The 14859-nt window shown below is 63.0% G+C and overlaps 1 protein-coding gene across 6 annotated transcripts; it reads left to right on the forward strand.

The window, feature by feature from the left end:
• The first annotated feature begins 11 nt into the window (after positions 1-11).
• ARHGAP45 (Rho GTPase activating protein 45) lies at positions 12-14003 on the forward strand. 6 transcript variants are annotated; one of them, XM_032625508.1, is made up of 23 exons: positions 12-170; positions 2041-2359; positions 5344-5487; positions 5680-5764; positions 5841-5913; positions 6096-6162; positions 6253-6390; positions 6531-6595; positions 6778-6888; positions 6963-7043; positions 8706-8894; positions 9129-9266; positions 9414-9604; positions 9723-9847; positions 9922-10005; positions 10138-10242; positions 10353-10525; positions 10860-11048; positions 11145-11282; positions 11515-11741; positions 11824-12034; positions 12743-12851; positions 13224-14003. In XM_032625508.1, exons 1-23 carry the CDS (start codon positions 42-44, stop codon positions 13583-13585), a joined length of 3453 nt encoding a protein of 1150 aa, XP_032481399.1. In that variant the 5' UTR covers positions 12-41; the 3' UTR covers positions 13586-14003. The 6 variants fall into 6 exon arrangements, with proteins under 6 accessions (XP_032481399.1, XP_032481396.1, XP_032481395.1 ...); XM_032625505.1 differs by lacking the exon at positions 12-170 and adding an exon at positions 304-1190 and having other exon boundaries at positions 9435-9604; positions 13224-13585; XM_032625504.1 differs by lacking the exon at positions 12-170 and adding an exon at positions 308-1190 and having other exon boundaries at positions 13224-13585.
• Positions 14004-14859: the final 856 nt, after the last annotated feature.

Genomic DNA, 14859 nt, shown 5'->3' on the forward strand with positions numbered 1-14859 from the left:
CACCAGCCGGCCCTCACTGCCTGCTCCTGGTCTCCAGAGCAATGAGTGGTGGGCAGAGGTTCCTTAAGGGGCTTCTGGGAGGGGTCTGTGGATGGACTTGGGCCTGGAGAGTCGGGTTTGCCATGAGGGGCTGTGGCCTGCATGCCCCCTGCCCAGAGATCACACCTGAGGTCAGTGGGGGCCAGTGTTGGGACTCTGGAGGGGTGGGGGAGGAAGATCTGGGGAGGGGAGAAGGCTCAGACTGGGGGGCTCAAAGAGAAGAGGCGGTCATGGGGGGAGGGGGCAGGAAGCTGTACACACCGCCAGTGCTCCAGATCGGGGAGCCCCACCAGGGAAGGGAGGAGGCGGCGTGGTGACCTTAGAAGTGTTAGCAGCCCTGCTGCTGGCCAGCTGTCCCGTGGTCATGGTCGGTGCATGTCCCTGGAACGTAGAATGGGGAGTGAGGGGTGGGAGCTGGGCTGAGGGGAGGAGACTCACTATGCCCAGCGCTGCCTGGGCCCTGGGGTCTGCAGGGGAGTCGCCAGAGGACATAGGGCAGGCACACCCGTGAAAGGTAGGAGGACTGGAGGGCAGGTGTCTGTGTCCAGGGGTATCCGTTGCATCTGCGGAGCTGGGTGTCTTCTCAGCACGTGTCCAAGCCTATGTCCCCGCGTGTCATCGTGCTCCCGTGTCTGCACTCCTGGGTGCATCTGGGTGTGGCCGAGTGGGGGGGGGGGGGGTCAACGTCTCTGCAGTCCCCATGTGCCCGCCAGGGCCTTGCCCGGGGCGCCAGTGCCAGGCAGGGGCACCTCAACCAAGCTCCTGAAAGCGGAAGCTGGGGGCGGAGCCTGGGACCCCACCTTCAAGCCCACTGAGCGGAGGGGCAGGCTGAGGCTGGGGAGGGGCAGGGGCAGGTCTGAGTCACCGCCTCCGGAGGCCTTTTCCTGTGGGGGGAAGCGCCCGCCAATGAGGGCTGGGCCTGTCACGTGGGCCTGACAGCTGGGCGGAGTGGTGGCCAGCGACAATGTGGTCCCGAGGCCACTGACACTAGGAGCTGCAGCGCTGAGACCCCCGGCCCGCCCCCCCCTCGGGCCCCTCGGGCCACTTGGCCTGGCCACAACATGTTCTCCAGGAAGAAGCGAGAGCTCATGAAAACCCCTTCTATCTCGAAAAAGAACCGGGCGGGAAGCCCCTGTCCGCAGCCTTCGGGGGTGAGTGAGCCTCTGCTGGGAGCTGGAGCGGGCGGGGATCTTGGAGCGACACCCGGGCAGCAGGGGGACAGGGGAACACCCTGCGCTCGGGTCTGGCGGGGCAGGGCCGGGCAGTGCCATGCTGGGCCGGCGGCACGGGGCTGGAGCCAGCTACGGCCCCAGGCTGGACTGCAGGGGCCGCGCAGGACAGGCTGGGATCCCCACGTTCAGTTCACAGAAGGAGCCCTTGGGATGGCCACTGCACACCCCACCCCGTCCAGGGCTGCCTGTGGGGTCCAGGGAGTGTGGGTGCTCTGGGTCCGGGACTCTAGGGTGAGGGCTTAGGGAACTTGGGGCCTCCAGGCACAGTTAGACGTGAGAGCTACAGCCCAGCCACTGGGGGAAGGTTTAGAGCGAGCAGCGTGTGCAGCGAGATCCATGGGGTGGGCCTCGTACAAAGCAGGCCTGTGGTGTCCGCGAGACTGAGGGGCCTAGTGGACCCTCAGAGTAAAAGAATCGAGGAGGTGTCTTCACCAGTGAGTAGGTGTGTCTGCCGTGGCCTCCCCTGAGGGGAGCTAAGGAGACCCTGGCCCTCCCTACCCCGCCCCCCTCCCAGGAAGTGGGGTGCCCCTCCCCCACACCCCGGCTGTGGTTTGGGCAGAGGCCGTTGTTTGTGAAAGCTCTGGGGAAGAGGATGTTGGGTAACAGGTGCGGGAGGGGCACAACACCAAATCTCAGCCCTCTGACCTGTGGCCTTTGACCCCCTGTGGGGTCAGGCTGAAGACCCTCCAGAGCCCCACTTCACTTCTGGGAAAACTGCAGCAGGGCCCAGTGGGGGCACCTGCTCTAGTGGCTCCCCCCACCCTCCCAGGAGCTGCCCAGGAGAGATGGGGCTGATGCAGTGTCCCTGGCGCCCAGCCTGGAACCACCAAGCGTGGCCTTGAATGCCAAGGCCACAGGCACACTCAAGAGGCCCACCAGCCTAAGCCGCCATGCCAGCGCTGCCGGCTTCCCACTGTCCGGAGCCAGCACCTGGACGCTGGGCCGTGGCCACCGCAGCCCACTGTCAACAGCCGGCCCAGCCGAGGGACCCTGCCCCGACACTGTGGAGGACATCTCCCACCTGCTGGCTGACGTGGCCCGCTTTGCCGAGGGCCTTGAGAAGCTGAAGGAGTGTGTTCTGCGTGAAGGTGAGAAGTGGCAGGGACACCGCGGCCTGGGTGGAAGGCAGTTGGTCGCAGATATCCCAAACCCGGTGGGGTTGAGGCAGGATGGAGGGAGGGATTTGGGGAGGCTCCAAAGAGGGTTGTAGGGAGGGCTTCATGGAAAAAGTCATTGCAGTTAGGGTTCTAAGGGATGTATAGGAGTTTGGCGGCAACCAGGAAGAGGGAATGTCATGTGCACAGGCTCAGAAACATGGAGTGGAGGTGCATTTGGGGGAACAGGTTTCGGGTGTATGAAATGTGTGAGGGTGGAGGCATTGAGAATGGCAAGCAGAGGGACCCTGGATGTTATCCTGAGGGTGGTGGGGAGCCATAGAAGGTGTTAGAGCAGAGGTGGAACAAGGTCAGATCTGCATGTTGGACTGGAATGGACTGGAGGCAGGATGAGGTCTGGACAGAGAGAGATTCAGGACGGACAAGGGGCAGGACCGGCACGTAAGCTGCAGGAGTGAGCGGCCTGTGGGATGGCAGTTCCGTTTTCTCCACGCGTCTGCTGACAGCCCAGCTTCCTGCCGAGTTATTTTCATCTGCTTCCTGTTTGTCTTTGGCCGCCAAGGAGGGCACTATGATCTCTCCTGCCAGAAACCGCAGTGCCAGGGCCATGCTAAACACTCTGGCCTGCTCCCCACAGGTGCCCATTTTACAGATGAGGAAACTGAGGCCCAGAGAGGGGCCCTGACTCCTGGCTCAACCAGCCAAGGAGGGGCCAGAGCCCGGATTCGACCTCAGACTGGAGAGACCTCAGCTTTGTAGGAGCTAATGGGCTCTGCTGGGTCGGGGGGTGTCAGCCCCCAGGATTATCCGGTCCTGGGGTGGGGCTGGAGTTGTTTCCTGGGGAAACTCTCTCTAATCTCGGTTCCTTTCCGATCCTGGTGCTTCCTTGGAGGCCAGGCCTGGGCAGGCTTGAGCCAGTGGGCGTCCTGCAGGAGGATGGGCCAGGGCAGGGGTACCCTTCTTTGAGTGTTGGGGCAGCCCTGGGCCAGGGGAAGGGTCTGGAGCAGAGAGCATGGGGGTCTGCATCCAGTTGCTGCCCCTGCCAGGCTGTGAGACTGGATCAGCTGTCCCTTCTCTAAGCCTCTGGCATGTCATCTGTGAAACGGGGCAATGATACGCCCTGGGGAGTTGCTGACTGTAACCAGATGTCCTCAGCTCACAGTAATTGTCGTGGGGACAGTGAGAGGGCTTGGGGACCCCGTGCTGTCTACCTAGGAAGCAGTGGGCGGCGGGATCCAGGTGGGCGGGGTCTCCCCACACCTCCCCACGCCCTGTACCTGGGCCTGTTTCCCTGCCTGCCCTTGGCCGGTCCCATCCCGAATCAAATTGCATCTCCCTGGGTCCCAGGCTCCTGCTACCTGAGACTGGGGAGCTAGCAGGACGCCGGGGCGGAGCTTTCCTCGGAGGGGGGCGGGCCTTCGGACCGGCCAGAGCCGGTTTGCTTGCAGAGGACCTGGCACCAAAGACCCCGGACCAGCCAGTTGCCTAGCCCGGCCCGCGCATTCACGGTCCCCGCGCCCTGACGGCTGCGCCATGTGTATCTGCGGGACAGTGCACCCGGCGCTGCAGCAGGCGCCGGTGCGCTGCCAGGCGGGGCCCCGAGGTGAGGGGACCGTGCGGGGTGCGGGGTGCAGGGCCTGGCCAGGAGCACGTGGCACTCGGGGCATTTGCTGCCCGGCGCGTGCCTTGGCCAATGCTGAGCTGGGCATGTCCAGGCTTCTCCAGAGTCCCACCTGCCCAGGTGAGTGTGCTGCGGGGACCCAGGGGGCCGGGGCCCAGGCAACTTGAGGGGCCTGGTGTGTGGGAGGAATGTCCCGGGAAGGGGCGTGGCCCGGCCTTTCCTCAGCCGGCCTTTGATGGATTCCGGAAGCTCCTTCCCACCTCCCTGACTTGGCCTCCGATTCAAAATCCTGCCTGGTGCTGAGGCACTGGGCTGCACTCGGAGGAATTTGGGGCCAGGGACTCCGTGGGGGTCTCCCTGTCGGTGGCATTCATTGGGGGTCCTCAGTGCTGAAAAGGGATCAGACACCTATTTTCAGATTCCATTTTTAAAATTTTAAATTTATTATTTATTTATTTTTTGAGCATCAGGTTCCAGGCACAGAGTCAGAGGCACACAGCTGAGGGAGATATACTCCCAGCTGGTGGCCAGGTCCCTCCTGGGTCTCAGGGTCGGCTCATTCCTTCCCCAGCCATACATTCCTTCGGCTTTGTTTGCACTAGATGCCCACACACAGCGCTTTTTTCCAATTAAGAACATCTGAGGAGGGCATTTAAAGCCATGTTTGAAGATGCAGATCTGATCTTGACTCTCCTTTGCCCTAACACCTTCTGTGGCTCCCCATTTCCCTTATGGTAAAGCCAGGCAGGGTCCTTCTGCCTGGCATTCTCATGCCTTCAAAGCTAGTGGAGATGGAAAAGCTGCGTGATCCTTGAGAAATGACTTCTCCCCTGTATGCCTCAGTTTCCTCATCTGCAAAATGGGGGTGATGACAGCACCTGCCTCATGGGGTGGCTGGTCGGGAGAGAGTGAGGTAACGGGGTGTTTAAGCCCCAGTGCCCAGGCAGGCAGGGCTGGGAGAGAGCTGGACAGAGCCCTGAGAGTTTGGGGCAGGGAAGGGGCCAGGTGGGTTGCCTGGAGGAAGAGGCACTAGGACTGCAACTTGAAGGTCACTGGGAGTTTGTTTTCTGGAGGGACGAGGAAAGGGTGTTCTGAGCAGGACTGCCTAGACTGACATCTGACCTTTGATGACCTGGACAGCAGTCGAGGGACAGCTCCCCACACACAAACACACACCTCCCAACGAGGTCACACACTGAGCCTCAGGCAGTTATCTTCTCCCACCTTGGCCTCAATTTCCCCACCCGGGGACAGGAGTTCTGAGGAGGGTTAGGGTTAGGTGGTTAGGTGGGCAGGCTTTCCTTCCCTCCCTGCTCATACCCCCTCTGCCCGGCAGACCTCCTAGAGGCCCGCCGGCCGCTTGCCCATGAGTGCCTGGGTGAGGCCCTCCGTGTGATGCACCAGGTCATCTCCAAGTACCCACTGCTGAACACCGTGGAGTCGCTCACAGCTGCCGGCACCCTCATTGCCAAGGTCAAAGGTCAGCCAGGACAGGGCAGCAAGGGCTTTCTGTCTGGGCGGGCTTCCTGAAGGAGGGGATGTTTGAAGTGGGTTTTGAAGGATGCACAGGAGTTTGATGGGCACAACAACTCCAATGCTCCCCCTTCAGTTAGTTGCACGGGTGGTCACCTCCCAGACTGGGCCAACCCCTCTCGTCCTTGTCTGTCCCCAGCCTTCCATTATGAGTACAACAATGATTCGGACAAGCAGGAGTTTGAGAAGGCCTTGGAGACCATCGCAGTCTCCTTCAGCAGCACGTGAGTGTGGGGGTGGGGAAGGGTGGCAGAGGGTGGGGACCCATGTGCCTCTTGACGCTTGCCCCCTGCCCTGCAGTGTGTCCGAGTTCCTCATGGGTGAAGTGGACAGCAGCATCCTCCTCTCAGTGCCCCCTGGGGACCCGGGCCAGGTGAGCAGGGATGGCCTGGGTGCTGCACGGGGTCAGGCTGGCAGGGCGGATGAGTACCCCCTGCCCGCTCTGTGGACCGTGGTCTCCCGCTCTGTCCAGGGGGGGCAGTGACTGTCTCCTGCAGGGTGGGCATCAAACAGTACCCAGCCCGGACTGGACTCACCTGTCTCCCTCTGGTACAGTCAATGGAGAACCTGTATGGACAGGGGAGTGAGGGTGCCCCCCTCAGCAGTGAGGACTGTGATGAGGGTGAGTCTCTGAGCCTAGGGGTGCAGGGCTGAGGACGGAAGGAATGGTGGGCTGGGGAGGAGCCCGGGTTGAGAGGTGTCTGTCCCGCAGGCTGCCTCTCCCCGGAGGCGGTGGACACGCTGCTGCAGCGCTGTGAGGGGGGTGTGCACGCCGCGCTGCAGTACGCCAAGAACATGGCCAAGTACATGAAGGACCTCATCGGCTACCTGGAGAAGCGGAACGCGCTGGGTGCGAGCTGGGGCCCGCGGGGCGGGGTCTGGCTGGAAAGCCCCTCCCCTCACCCCTGCGCTCACATCCCTCCCCTCACCCCTGCGCTCACGCCCCTCCCCTCACCTCACCCCTGCGCTCACATCCCTCCCCGCCTGCAGAGATGGACTTTGCCAAAGGCCTGCAGAAGATCGTCCAGAACTGCAGACAGAGCGTCATGCAGGAGGTGGGGAACTCGAGGGAACGGGGCGGGGCCCCTCAGGCCTGGGTGTGTTTCGCCCCTCAAAGATGGGCCAGAGGAAAGGGGTTTCCCATCTCTGCAAGGGCAGCTGAGGGCGCTGGGGAGGCCGCAGGGCTTCCACGAGGGCGCCTGTCCCACCCCCGTGACTGCCGGCCCCGCCCCCACAGCCGCACATGCCCCTCCTGTCCATCTACTCGCTGGCCCTGGAGCAGGACCTGGAGTTCGGCCACGGCCTGGTACAGGCGGTGGGCACTCTGCAGACCCAGACCTTCGTGCAGGTAGGCTTCGCCCTGGAGGGTGGGTGGGGTGAAGGGTGCCCGGGTCTCCATCACACCCGTCTCCCCACCCCCAGCCCCTGAACCTGCGGCGGCTCGAGCACGAGAAGCGCAGGAAGGAGATCAAGGAGTCTTGGCACCGCGCCCAGAGGAAGCTGGTACCGCGGGGCGGCGGGGCTGGGAGGGGGCAGGGCGGGCCGGCTCGCGCATGCGCAGTCCCCTGGTGCGCAGTCCCCTGGCGGTGCACTCCCGGGTGGTCCTTTCCCGAGTTTTGCGGACACCTGGCAGAGTGCCCTGTGCCCGCGTGGGGCTCGCTGTGGCGTCACAGGTTGGAGCGGGTCCTGCCTCCCAACTGCTCCAGCCCCATTACCTGCAGCTGCAGCAGGAGAGGCCCTGGCCCGGGGCCCCCATCACTGTCACGGGTCAGATGTCCGGAGGGACCGGGTCACCCGTGGCCGCCAGGAGCAGGCCTGGGTTAGAGGGAAACTGAGGCTCTCTCAGGTCTGGTGAATGCTCCAGGTTCCTCTGTGTTGCTCTTTTCCCACCTCTCTTTTGGGCTGTTCCAAAGGCACTAGCAATCTTCTGCACTGCTCTTTAGGCCTGCTAACAGGGTCTGCGGTGCAAAGAGCCCCCACGGCCCCTGTTCCAGCTAGCGGTGTCCTGTGGCACATCTGGCAAATGAGCCTCTCCCCCCTTTTCTACACCTGATGACGGCTTGCCGAGTACCCTGTTCTGCTTCTGGCCTTTTACACTCACCTCCATATCCAGGGACTGGCCCCATCTCACTCCATGTGAAACTCCTCCCTTTTTCTCAGCTACAAGTGCTCAGCTGCAGAGCCACAGGGCTTAGTTCACTAAATCCCTATTGATGAACAGTTTAGTTGTCGTTGAGCTGTTGCTGTTTCAGACACCACTGCTGTGAAGAGCTTGTGCCCCTGTTCTCAGACATGTGACCTAGCATTTATCTCAGATCAGTGCCCGAAAGGTAATGGCTGGGTCACAGATGTCATGAGCATGGAAGCTGACCTCCTGAGCCACAGCCATGCTTTTCCTCTTCTGTGAGCTCTAAGTTCATATCCTTTGCTCACCTTGGATTGGACAGTAGCCTGTTTCTTATTGACTTGCCAGAGCTCTTTACATATTAGAGAACCCAGCCCTTGATGACATGTGTTACAAACTCCCCCACCCCCAGTTTATTGTTTTGACTTTTGATTTAACCTGTTGCCTGTTTTCCCAGTTGAAACCCATGATTGTTAGTAGCAGTCTTTTATGGTTTCTGGGTTCTGTGTCACGTATGGAAAGGCCTTCCCTAAGAAATTCTCTCATGGTTTCTCCTAGTACTCATGTGAGCTCTTTTCTTTATGTTTAAGCTTCTGATCGTGTAGACTGTGAGGTGTGGCCCCCAGAAGGCCCACTGGGTTTTGACTAAGTGCTCTTCCTGCCAACCCTGAGGGTGCCTGACTTCCTGTCTGAGCAGCCTCACTGTTCTCATCTCTGAGACAGGAAATGAAAGAGATAGAAGCACAAGTCGCTCCGGCAGGTGTGGGTGTAGGTGTCAAGAGGATGATGTAGTTGGTGTCTCCTTCAGAGCTTAGCTGTGCCTCAGCTTCCCTGGCTGTGAAATGGGCATGCCAGATACTGGCTCCTCCCTGGGTCGCCCTGTAGGTGTCACCTCCTGTCCTTCCACCACTGGTTCTTGGGCGGGGGCCTCTGTTTGCTTGACTGGCCATGGGATTCTGGCCCAAGGGATGGGGGGTGGCAGAGGTCCCTAACGCGGTCTCTGGCTGATGGTGCTGGTCTGGTCCTTCCCATGTCCACAGCAAGAAGCAGAGTCCAATCTGCGCAAGGCCAAGCAGGGCTACGTTCAGCGCTGCGAAGACCACGACAAGGCCCGCTTCCTAGTGGCCAAGGCGGAGGAAGAGCAGGTGGGCGCTGGCCCGGGTGCAGGGGGCGTGGCCTCCAAGACCCTGGACAAGAGGCGGCGCCTGGAGGAGGAGGCCAAAAACAAGGTGAGGGCGGGTCAGGGGGCAGGAGGTGCGGGACAAGACCCATGGTGTCAGGGCCTGACCTGTGCAGGATTGCCCACTGCCGGGCCTTTGTCTGGGCTATGCCTCCTGCCAGGAATGCCTTCCTGTCCTTTTGTGCCTGGCTGATTTCCGTGTGGGGCCTGAAGATGCCCTGAGGGCTGAACCCCAGGCTGAGGCCTCTCTGGGCACCCCGCCCCGCCCCCACCCCCACCCCAGGCGGAGGAAGCCATGGCCACGTACCGCACGTGCGTGGCGGATGCTAAGACGCAGAAGCAGGAGCTTGAGGACACCAAGGTGACAGCGCTCCGGCAGATCCAGGAGGTCATCCGGCAGAGCGACCAGACCATCAAGTCGGTGAGCGCCCGTGCCCCCGCCCCCACCCCCGCCCCCCAGCACTTAGGGCCCCTCCCACCCGGCGCTGCCCTCCAGCACTTAGGCCCCTCCCACCCGCCGCTGCCCTCCAGCACTTAGGCCCCTCCCACCCGCCCGCCCGCCCCGCAGGCCACCATCTCCTATTACCAGATGATGCACATGCAGACGGCCCCGCTGCCTGTGCACTTCCACATGCTGTGCGAGAGCAGCAAGCTGTACGACCCAGGCCAGCAGTACGCCTCCCACGTGCGCCAGCTGCAGCGCGGCGAGGAGCCAGACGTGCACTACGACTTTGAGCCCCACGTCTCGGCCAACGCCTGGTACCCTGCCGTCTGCGCATGCCCGGGGGAGCCGGACTTCCCTCCTGAGGGGGGGAGGGGGCAGTGAGCCTCAGTGACCCCCATCGTGGCCCCTTATTTTGGCTGTTGGTCCCACCAGGTCCCCGGTCTTGCGCGCCCGAAAGGGCAGCTTCAACGTCAGCGATGCTGCGGTGGTGGAGGCCGCGGCCTGCCCCCCAGAGGAAGGTGGGCCCGGCGACGGGGAGCTTGCCAAGGAGCGCAGGGGTGAGTGTCCAGCAGGGGCGGGCGCGGGCCCCCTGCAGCCCCCCTGCAGCCCTTCACTGGGGACAACTTGGCAGGTGGGCGCGGACATCAGGTGCACAAGTCGTGGCCGATCGCCATCTCAGACTCTGACGCCAGTCTGGACCCCAGCCCTGGCTCAGGTGAAGGGGCCTGGCCGGCAGGTGGGGGTTGGGGGGCTCACAGAGCTGCCGCCCCCGCCCCCAGGTTTCAGCGGGCTCATTGTGCAGCCGGGGGCCTTTGGGGGAGTCTCTGACAACCCGTTTCCTGCTCAGGGGACTTTAAGAAGTTCGAGCGCATGTCTTCCAGTGGCACCATGTCGTCCAGCGAGGAGCTGGCCGACCAGGAGAGCAGCACAGGCGCGTCAGCCTTTGACCAGGGTGAGGGAACCCCTGGGCGGGGCAGCGGGGAGAGGGGGGTTTGGACTCTCTGTGCGCCTGGCCCTGACCTGCCTCGGTAACACTGACCACCTGCCCCCCACCCCCACCAGATGACCTCAATGGCATGGCCCCAGAGCTGCCTGTGGCCATGCCCAGCGGGCCCTTCCGCCATGTGGGGCTGTCCAAGGCGGCCCGTACCCACCGGCTCCGGAAGCTCCGCTCGCCGGCCAAGTGCCGGGAGTGCAACAGCTACGTGTACTTCCAGGGCGCCGAGTGTGAGGAGGTGAGTGGTGGTCCCGGGGGAGCCAGGCACCTGCATGTGCGCCCTCAGGACGGTGCCGTGCAGATCGCTGGAGGGAAGTGAAGCCAGGAGCACTTGCAGTCTCCTGGGGGAGAGCATCCCAGGCGGAGGGCTCAGCCAGTGCTGAGGGAACCAGAGGGCCGTGGGAGCAGCCCAGGCTGCACTGGTGGCAGGGGCACGTCTCCCAACCAGAAGAGGTGAAAGCTGCCCTGTAGGGGGGTGATGAGAGCGGCGGGGGTCGAGGTGGAAGGGGGAGCCGCGACCTGTGCGGAGCTGGGGCACCAGGAAGGTCTGCTCACTCCTCACCTGACCCCAGTGCTGCCTGGCCTGCCACAAGAAGTGCCTGGAGACCCTGGCCATCCAGTGTGGCCACAAGAAGCTGCAGGGCCGCCTGCAGCTCTTTGGCCAGGACTTCAGCCAGGCCGCCCGCAGCACCCCGGACGGCGTGCCCTTCATCGTCAAGAAGTGTGTCTTCGAGATCGAGCAGCGTGCGCTGCGCACCAAGGTGACCGCCGCGGGCACAGCTGCGGGGGCTCCAGCCGAGGGGCCATGCAGGGAGGGGGGAGGGGCGTGGGCCCAGGCTGACTGCGGGCTCCCACAGGGCATCTACCGGGTCAATGGGGTGAAAACGCGTGTGGAGAAGCTGTGCCAGGCCTTCGAGAACGGCAAAGAGCTGGTGGAGCTGTCGCAGGCCTCGCCCCACGACATCAGCAACGTCCTCAAGCTCTACCTGCGCCAGGTGAGACAGATGGGGACAGAGCAGAGCAGATCCTGGGCTGGACCTGAGCTTGGTGGGGGGCGTGGCCAGTTCTAAGCAGGGTTGTGGTTGCTAGGCCAGGGGCGTGATCAGCACAGGGTGGGCCTGACCGGTGGCTGTCAGGGGCGGGGCTGCTGCTAGGGGCGGGGACAGTGCAGGATGGATGGCGTGGGGCCAGGCCCACTGACCCCCACACCTAACCATCACCCTGCAGCTGCCTGAGCCGCTCATCTCCTTCCGCCTCTACCATGAGCTTGTGGGGCTGGCCAAGGACAGTCTGAAGGCGGAGGCCGAAGCCAAGGCGGCAACCCGAGGCCGGCCGGATGTCACCGAGAGAGAGGCTGTGGCCGTGGCCATGGCAGGCCGGCTGCGGGAGCTCCTGCGGGACCTGCCGCCAGAGAACTGGGCCACGCTGCAGTACCTGATGCGGCACCTGCGCAGGTGAGGGCTGGCCAGGCCGGGGTCAAGGGCGGCGGGGTCCCGGGAGCCGCTCACACCTGCTCCTGCATCCTCTGACCCCCAGGATCGTGGAGGTGGAGCAGGACAACAAGATGACACCGGGGAACCTGGGCATTGTGTTTGGGCCCACGCTGCTGCGGCCCCGGCCCACTGAGGCCACCGTGTCCCTCTCCTCCCTGGTGGACTACCCACACCAGGCCTGCATCTTGGAGACGCTCATCACCCACTACAGCCTGGTCTTTGAGGAGGAGCCCGAGGTGGCATCTGGGTGCCAGGTGAGGGTTGTCCACCCTGGGCGGGGGGGTGTAGGGCTCTGTGAACATCATGGGGGCCGGGAATCTCACTCACCCACAGCAGGATTAGACAGAAAGAAGGGCTGGGAGATGTCTGGCTCGGACGGGGCCAGAGCCCCGTCAGGGGCACCCAAGGCATCTTTTAAGTAAAGAACTGGATGAAGTGTGGGTTCAGATCTGTGGACGGAGCCCCAGGCAGTGCAGAGGCCCTTCGGCCTTCCCCCACGTCCCCTGGAGCTCCCATCAGAACGCACTAGACCCGCCGTCCTGCCCCTTCTCCCATTTCCCATCTCTGTGCCGCCTACAGCACATCCTCTGGGTCCAGCCTGCTGCTCTCCTCAGCTGACAGGCCTTGTTTCTGTTCGCTTCCAGGCAGCATCAGCTCCCACGCTCAGTCCCCACTGTGCGTCTTTAACCCCTCATCTGGCATCTCTGGCTGTGGAGGTGACACGCCTGGGTGTGGCCTCAGGACAGTGGCTCCCTCGCTGGAGTCCATGCAGGGCCTGCCCCAGCCTTTCAGGCCAGGGCCTCTGCCCGCTTTGGACGAGCTCAGCCTGCTCGTGACTTGGGATCCGGGGGCCTCACGTGCTCAGCTGCAGCGGGTGTTAAGTTTTTAGGGTTTAACAAGACAGAAAAAATGGAATGTGGCCAGAACTGTGGCGCTCCCTGACCTCCATTCCGCCTCTGCAGGATGTGACGTCCAACCAGGGGGCCGAGGTGGTGGTCCAGGAGCCGTATCCAGAGGCCAGTGGGGGCGTGGCCTCACCCCTGCCGGAGGAGGCTGAGGATGGGGGCCTTGGTGAGTAGTGGGCCCAGGCAGCGGATGACACAGTGGGTCCACCTCAAGGGCTGCATCCCGGTTTGTCTCCCATGGAGACCATGAGTGTCACCTGCTGTTTCACTGTCTTTAACGTGTTACAAACTCTTGCAAAGAGACACCCTTTCGAGGTGTTTTTTCCAACGCCGAGAAATGGGCACCCCGAAGTGGAAACAAACCCAGTGTCTGAGACCCTGCACCTCCGCCTGACCCGGGAGGCTTCTAAAGGGGGAGCCGGGCCTGCTGGGGGGAGGCGGACGCCCAGTCCTCCGCCCAGTGCCCCCCCACCCTGCTCACAGGCTGTCCATCTGTCCCTCTCTCTCTGTCCCTGTCTCTCTCCCTTGGACTTTCCAGAACCCCACATTGCCTCCAATGACTCCGACTCAGAACTGGAGGAGGCCTCGGACCTGCCATCCCCGGCGGGTGGGGCGGCCCTGCACCACCTTGGCTTCCTGGAGAAGCTGGGCGGCGTGGAGGGCGGCCGGGACAGCCGCAGTGGCAGTGAGGAGCAGCTGGGCACTGCTACCGGGGAGGAGGAGGATGGGCCCGGGCCTGGGGTCTGGCAGGACCTCGGGGAGGAGCCGGCCCAGCGGCTCGCCGGGCACAATACCAACCAGTGCAACAACGTGGCTGTGGCCCGTCTGCCAGCCGTGAGGCTCCGTGGCGGGCGGCTGGCAGGGGGCGTGGGCTGGGAGAGGCGGCCAGAGTTCGTGTAGCTGGGGCAGCGGGCAGGTCTGCTCCAGGCTCCTGTCCCTGTGGACACGTCACCGAGAGGCCTCTCCTTCCGCCCACAGCGGCGAGGGCATCACTGGCCAACTTCTCCAGAAGCTTCTGCCCGCGCTGCTCCGCACGCCCACCAGGCCCCACTCCTCTGAGCTGGGGGAGTCTGCTCTTGGAGTCGCCCCGGCTGTGAAGGAGGGACCCTGCCCACCCTGGCGCCGGGCCGTGGAGGCCACACGGCAGCTGGGAGGAGGGCTGGACGCCTTAGTGGATGGTGGGCGGGCAGCCTTGGGATGCCCTGGCTTTTACGGAAAACTGGGTTTGGATACCTGGGGCTGAGGATGCAGTGAAGTTCCACGATGGAGTTCTCTGACAGGCACATTCCTTTTGCATAAAATAAAGTCTTTAACCTCAGCCTGTCTTCTCTGGCAGCAGTGGCCTAGCGACCCAGACACACAGGGCACTAAGCGCCATCCCCAGCTCCTCGCTGGGCTTGAGGGGCAGGGCAGGGAGCTGTGAAGAAGAAATTCCACCACAAGGCAGCCCCGTCGGGCGCGGGAGCCCAGGTGGCCATGGGGCCCAATTCCCATTGACTCCTGACTTGGGCCGCCAGCCCCCGGTGGCTCCCGAGCACTGAGGTGTGGCTGCTGTGCTGAGGAGCCGCAGCTGAAATCTACTTGCACCAAAGGCCTCTGGAAGACAGCGGCCACCACGTGGAAAGGCACAGCGAGGAAGAGGCGAACACCCCTCACCCAGCTCAGAGGCCCCAGTCGGGTTTATCCCAGAGGGCTGGGGCCGGCTCAGCAGAGACACAACTATTCGTTTGAGGAAGTAGGTGGAATTCACACCCAGTCATGGTATAAAGCTGCTGGGCCTCCATTCCTGATACAGAACAGCTCACCCCAAACTTCAGTCCCCCACCCAGGCTTAGATAAGACCCACTGTGGCAGTCAGGGCGCTTTGCCCCTGCACACGCTTCCCAAGAGTGAGCGGGGAAAAGCAGCCAGCAAACTACCAATGTGCTTTGCAAACAGATAATGGGCCGGGGGGTGGGGGTGGGGGGGCACACCCTCTCGGTTACATGTGGCCCGTGGCCACTTCTGCCCTGTGGAGTTGAGCAACCGTAGCAGGGCCACCTGGCCAGCAAAGCCAACATATTGACCGCCTGGCCCTTTACAGCAAAACTTGGCTGACCCCGATCTATGTTTTTAAAATGCTCAGAGGAATGAGCAAATCTGTTAACCTTTCAGAGTGCTCAGCAGGACAGTAA

The sequence above is a fragment of the Phocoena sinus genome, chromosome 3 (assembly GCF_008692025.1).
Source record: "Phocoena sinus isolate mPhoSin1 chromosome 3, mPhoSin1.pri, whole genome shotgun sequence".
NCBI lineage: Eukaryota > Metazoa > Chordata > Mammalia > Artiodactyla > Phocoenidae > Phocoena > Phocoena sinus.

What these genes read in the sequence shown, in the direction of transcription:
- ARHGAP45 (XM_032625508.1), top strand. Translation starts at nt 42, where the DNA reads ATGAGTGGTGGGCAGAGGTTCCTTAAGGGGCTTCTGGGAGGGGTCTGT. An exon ending in GCCCAGAGATCACACCTGAG is followed by an intron (nt 171 to 2,040) that starts GTCAGTGGGGGC and finishes CCACCCTCCCAG; the next exon opens with GAGCTGCCCAGGAGAGATGG. An exon ending in AGGTGGCATCTGGGTGCCAG is followed by an intron (nt 12,035 to 12,742) that starts GTGAGGGTTGTC and finishes CCGCCTCTGCAG; the next exon opens with GATGTGACGTCCAACCAGGG.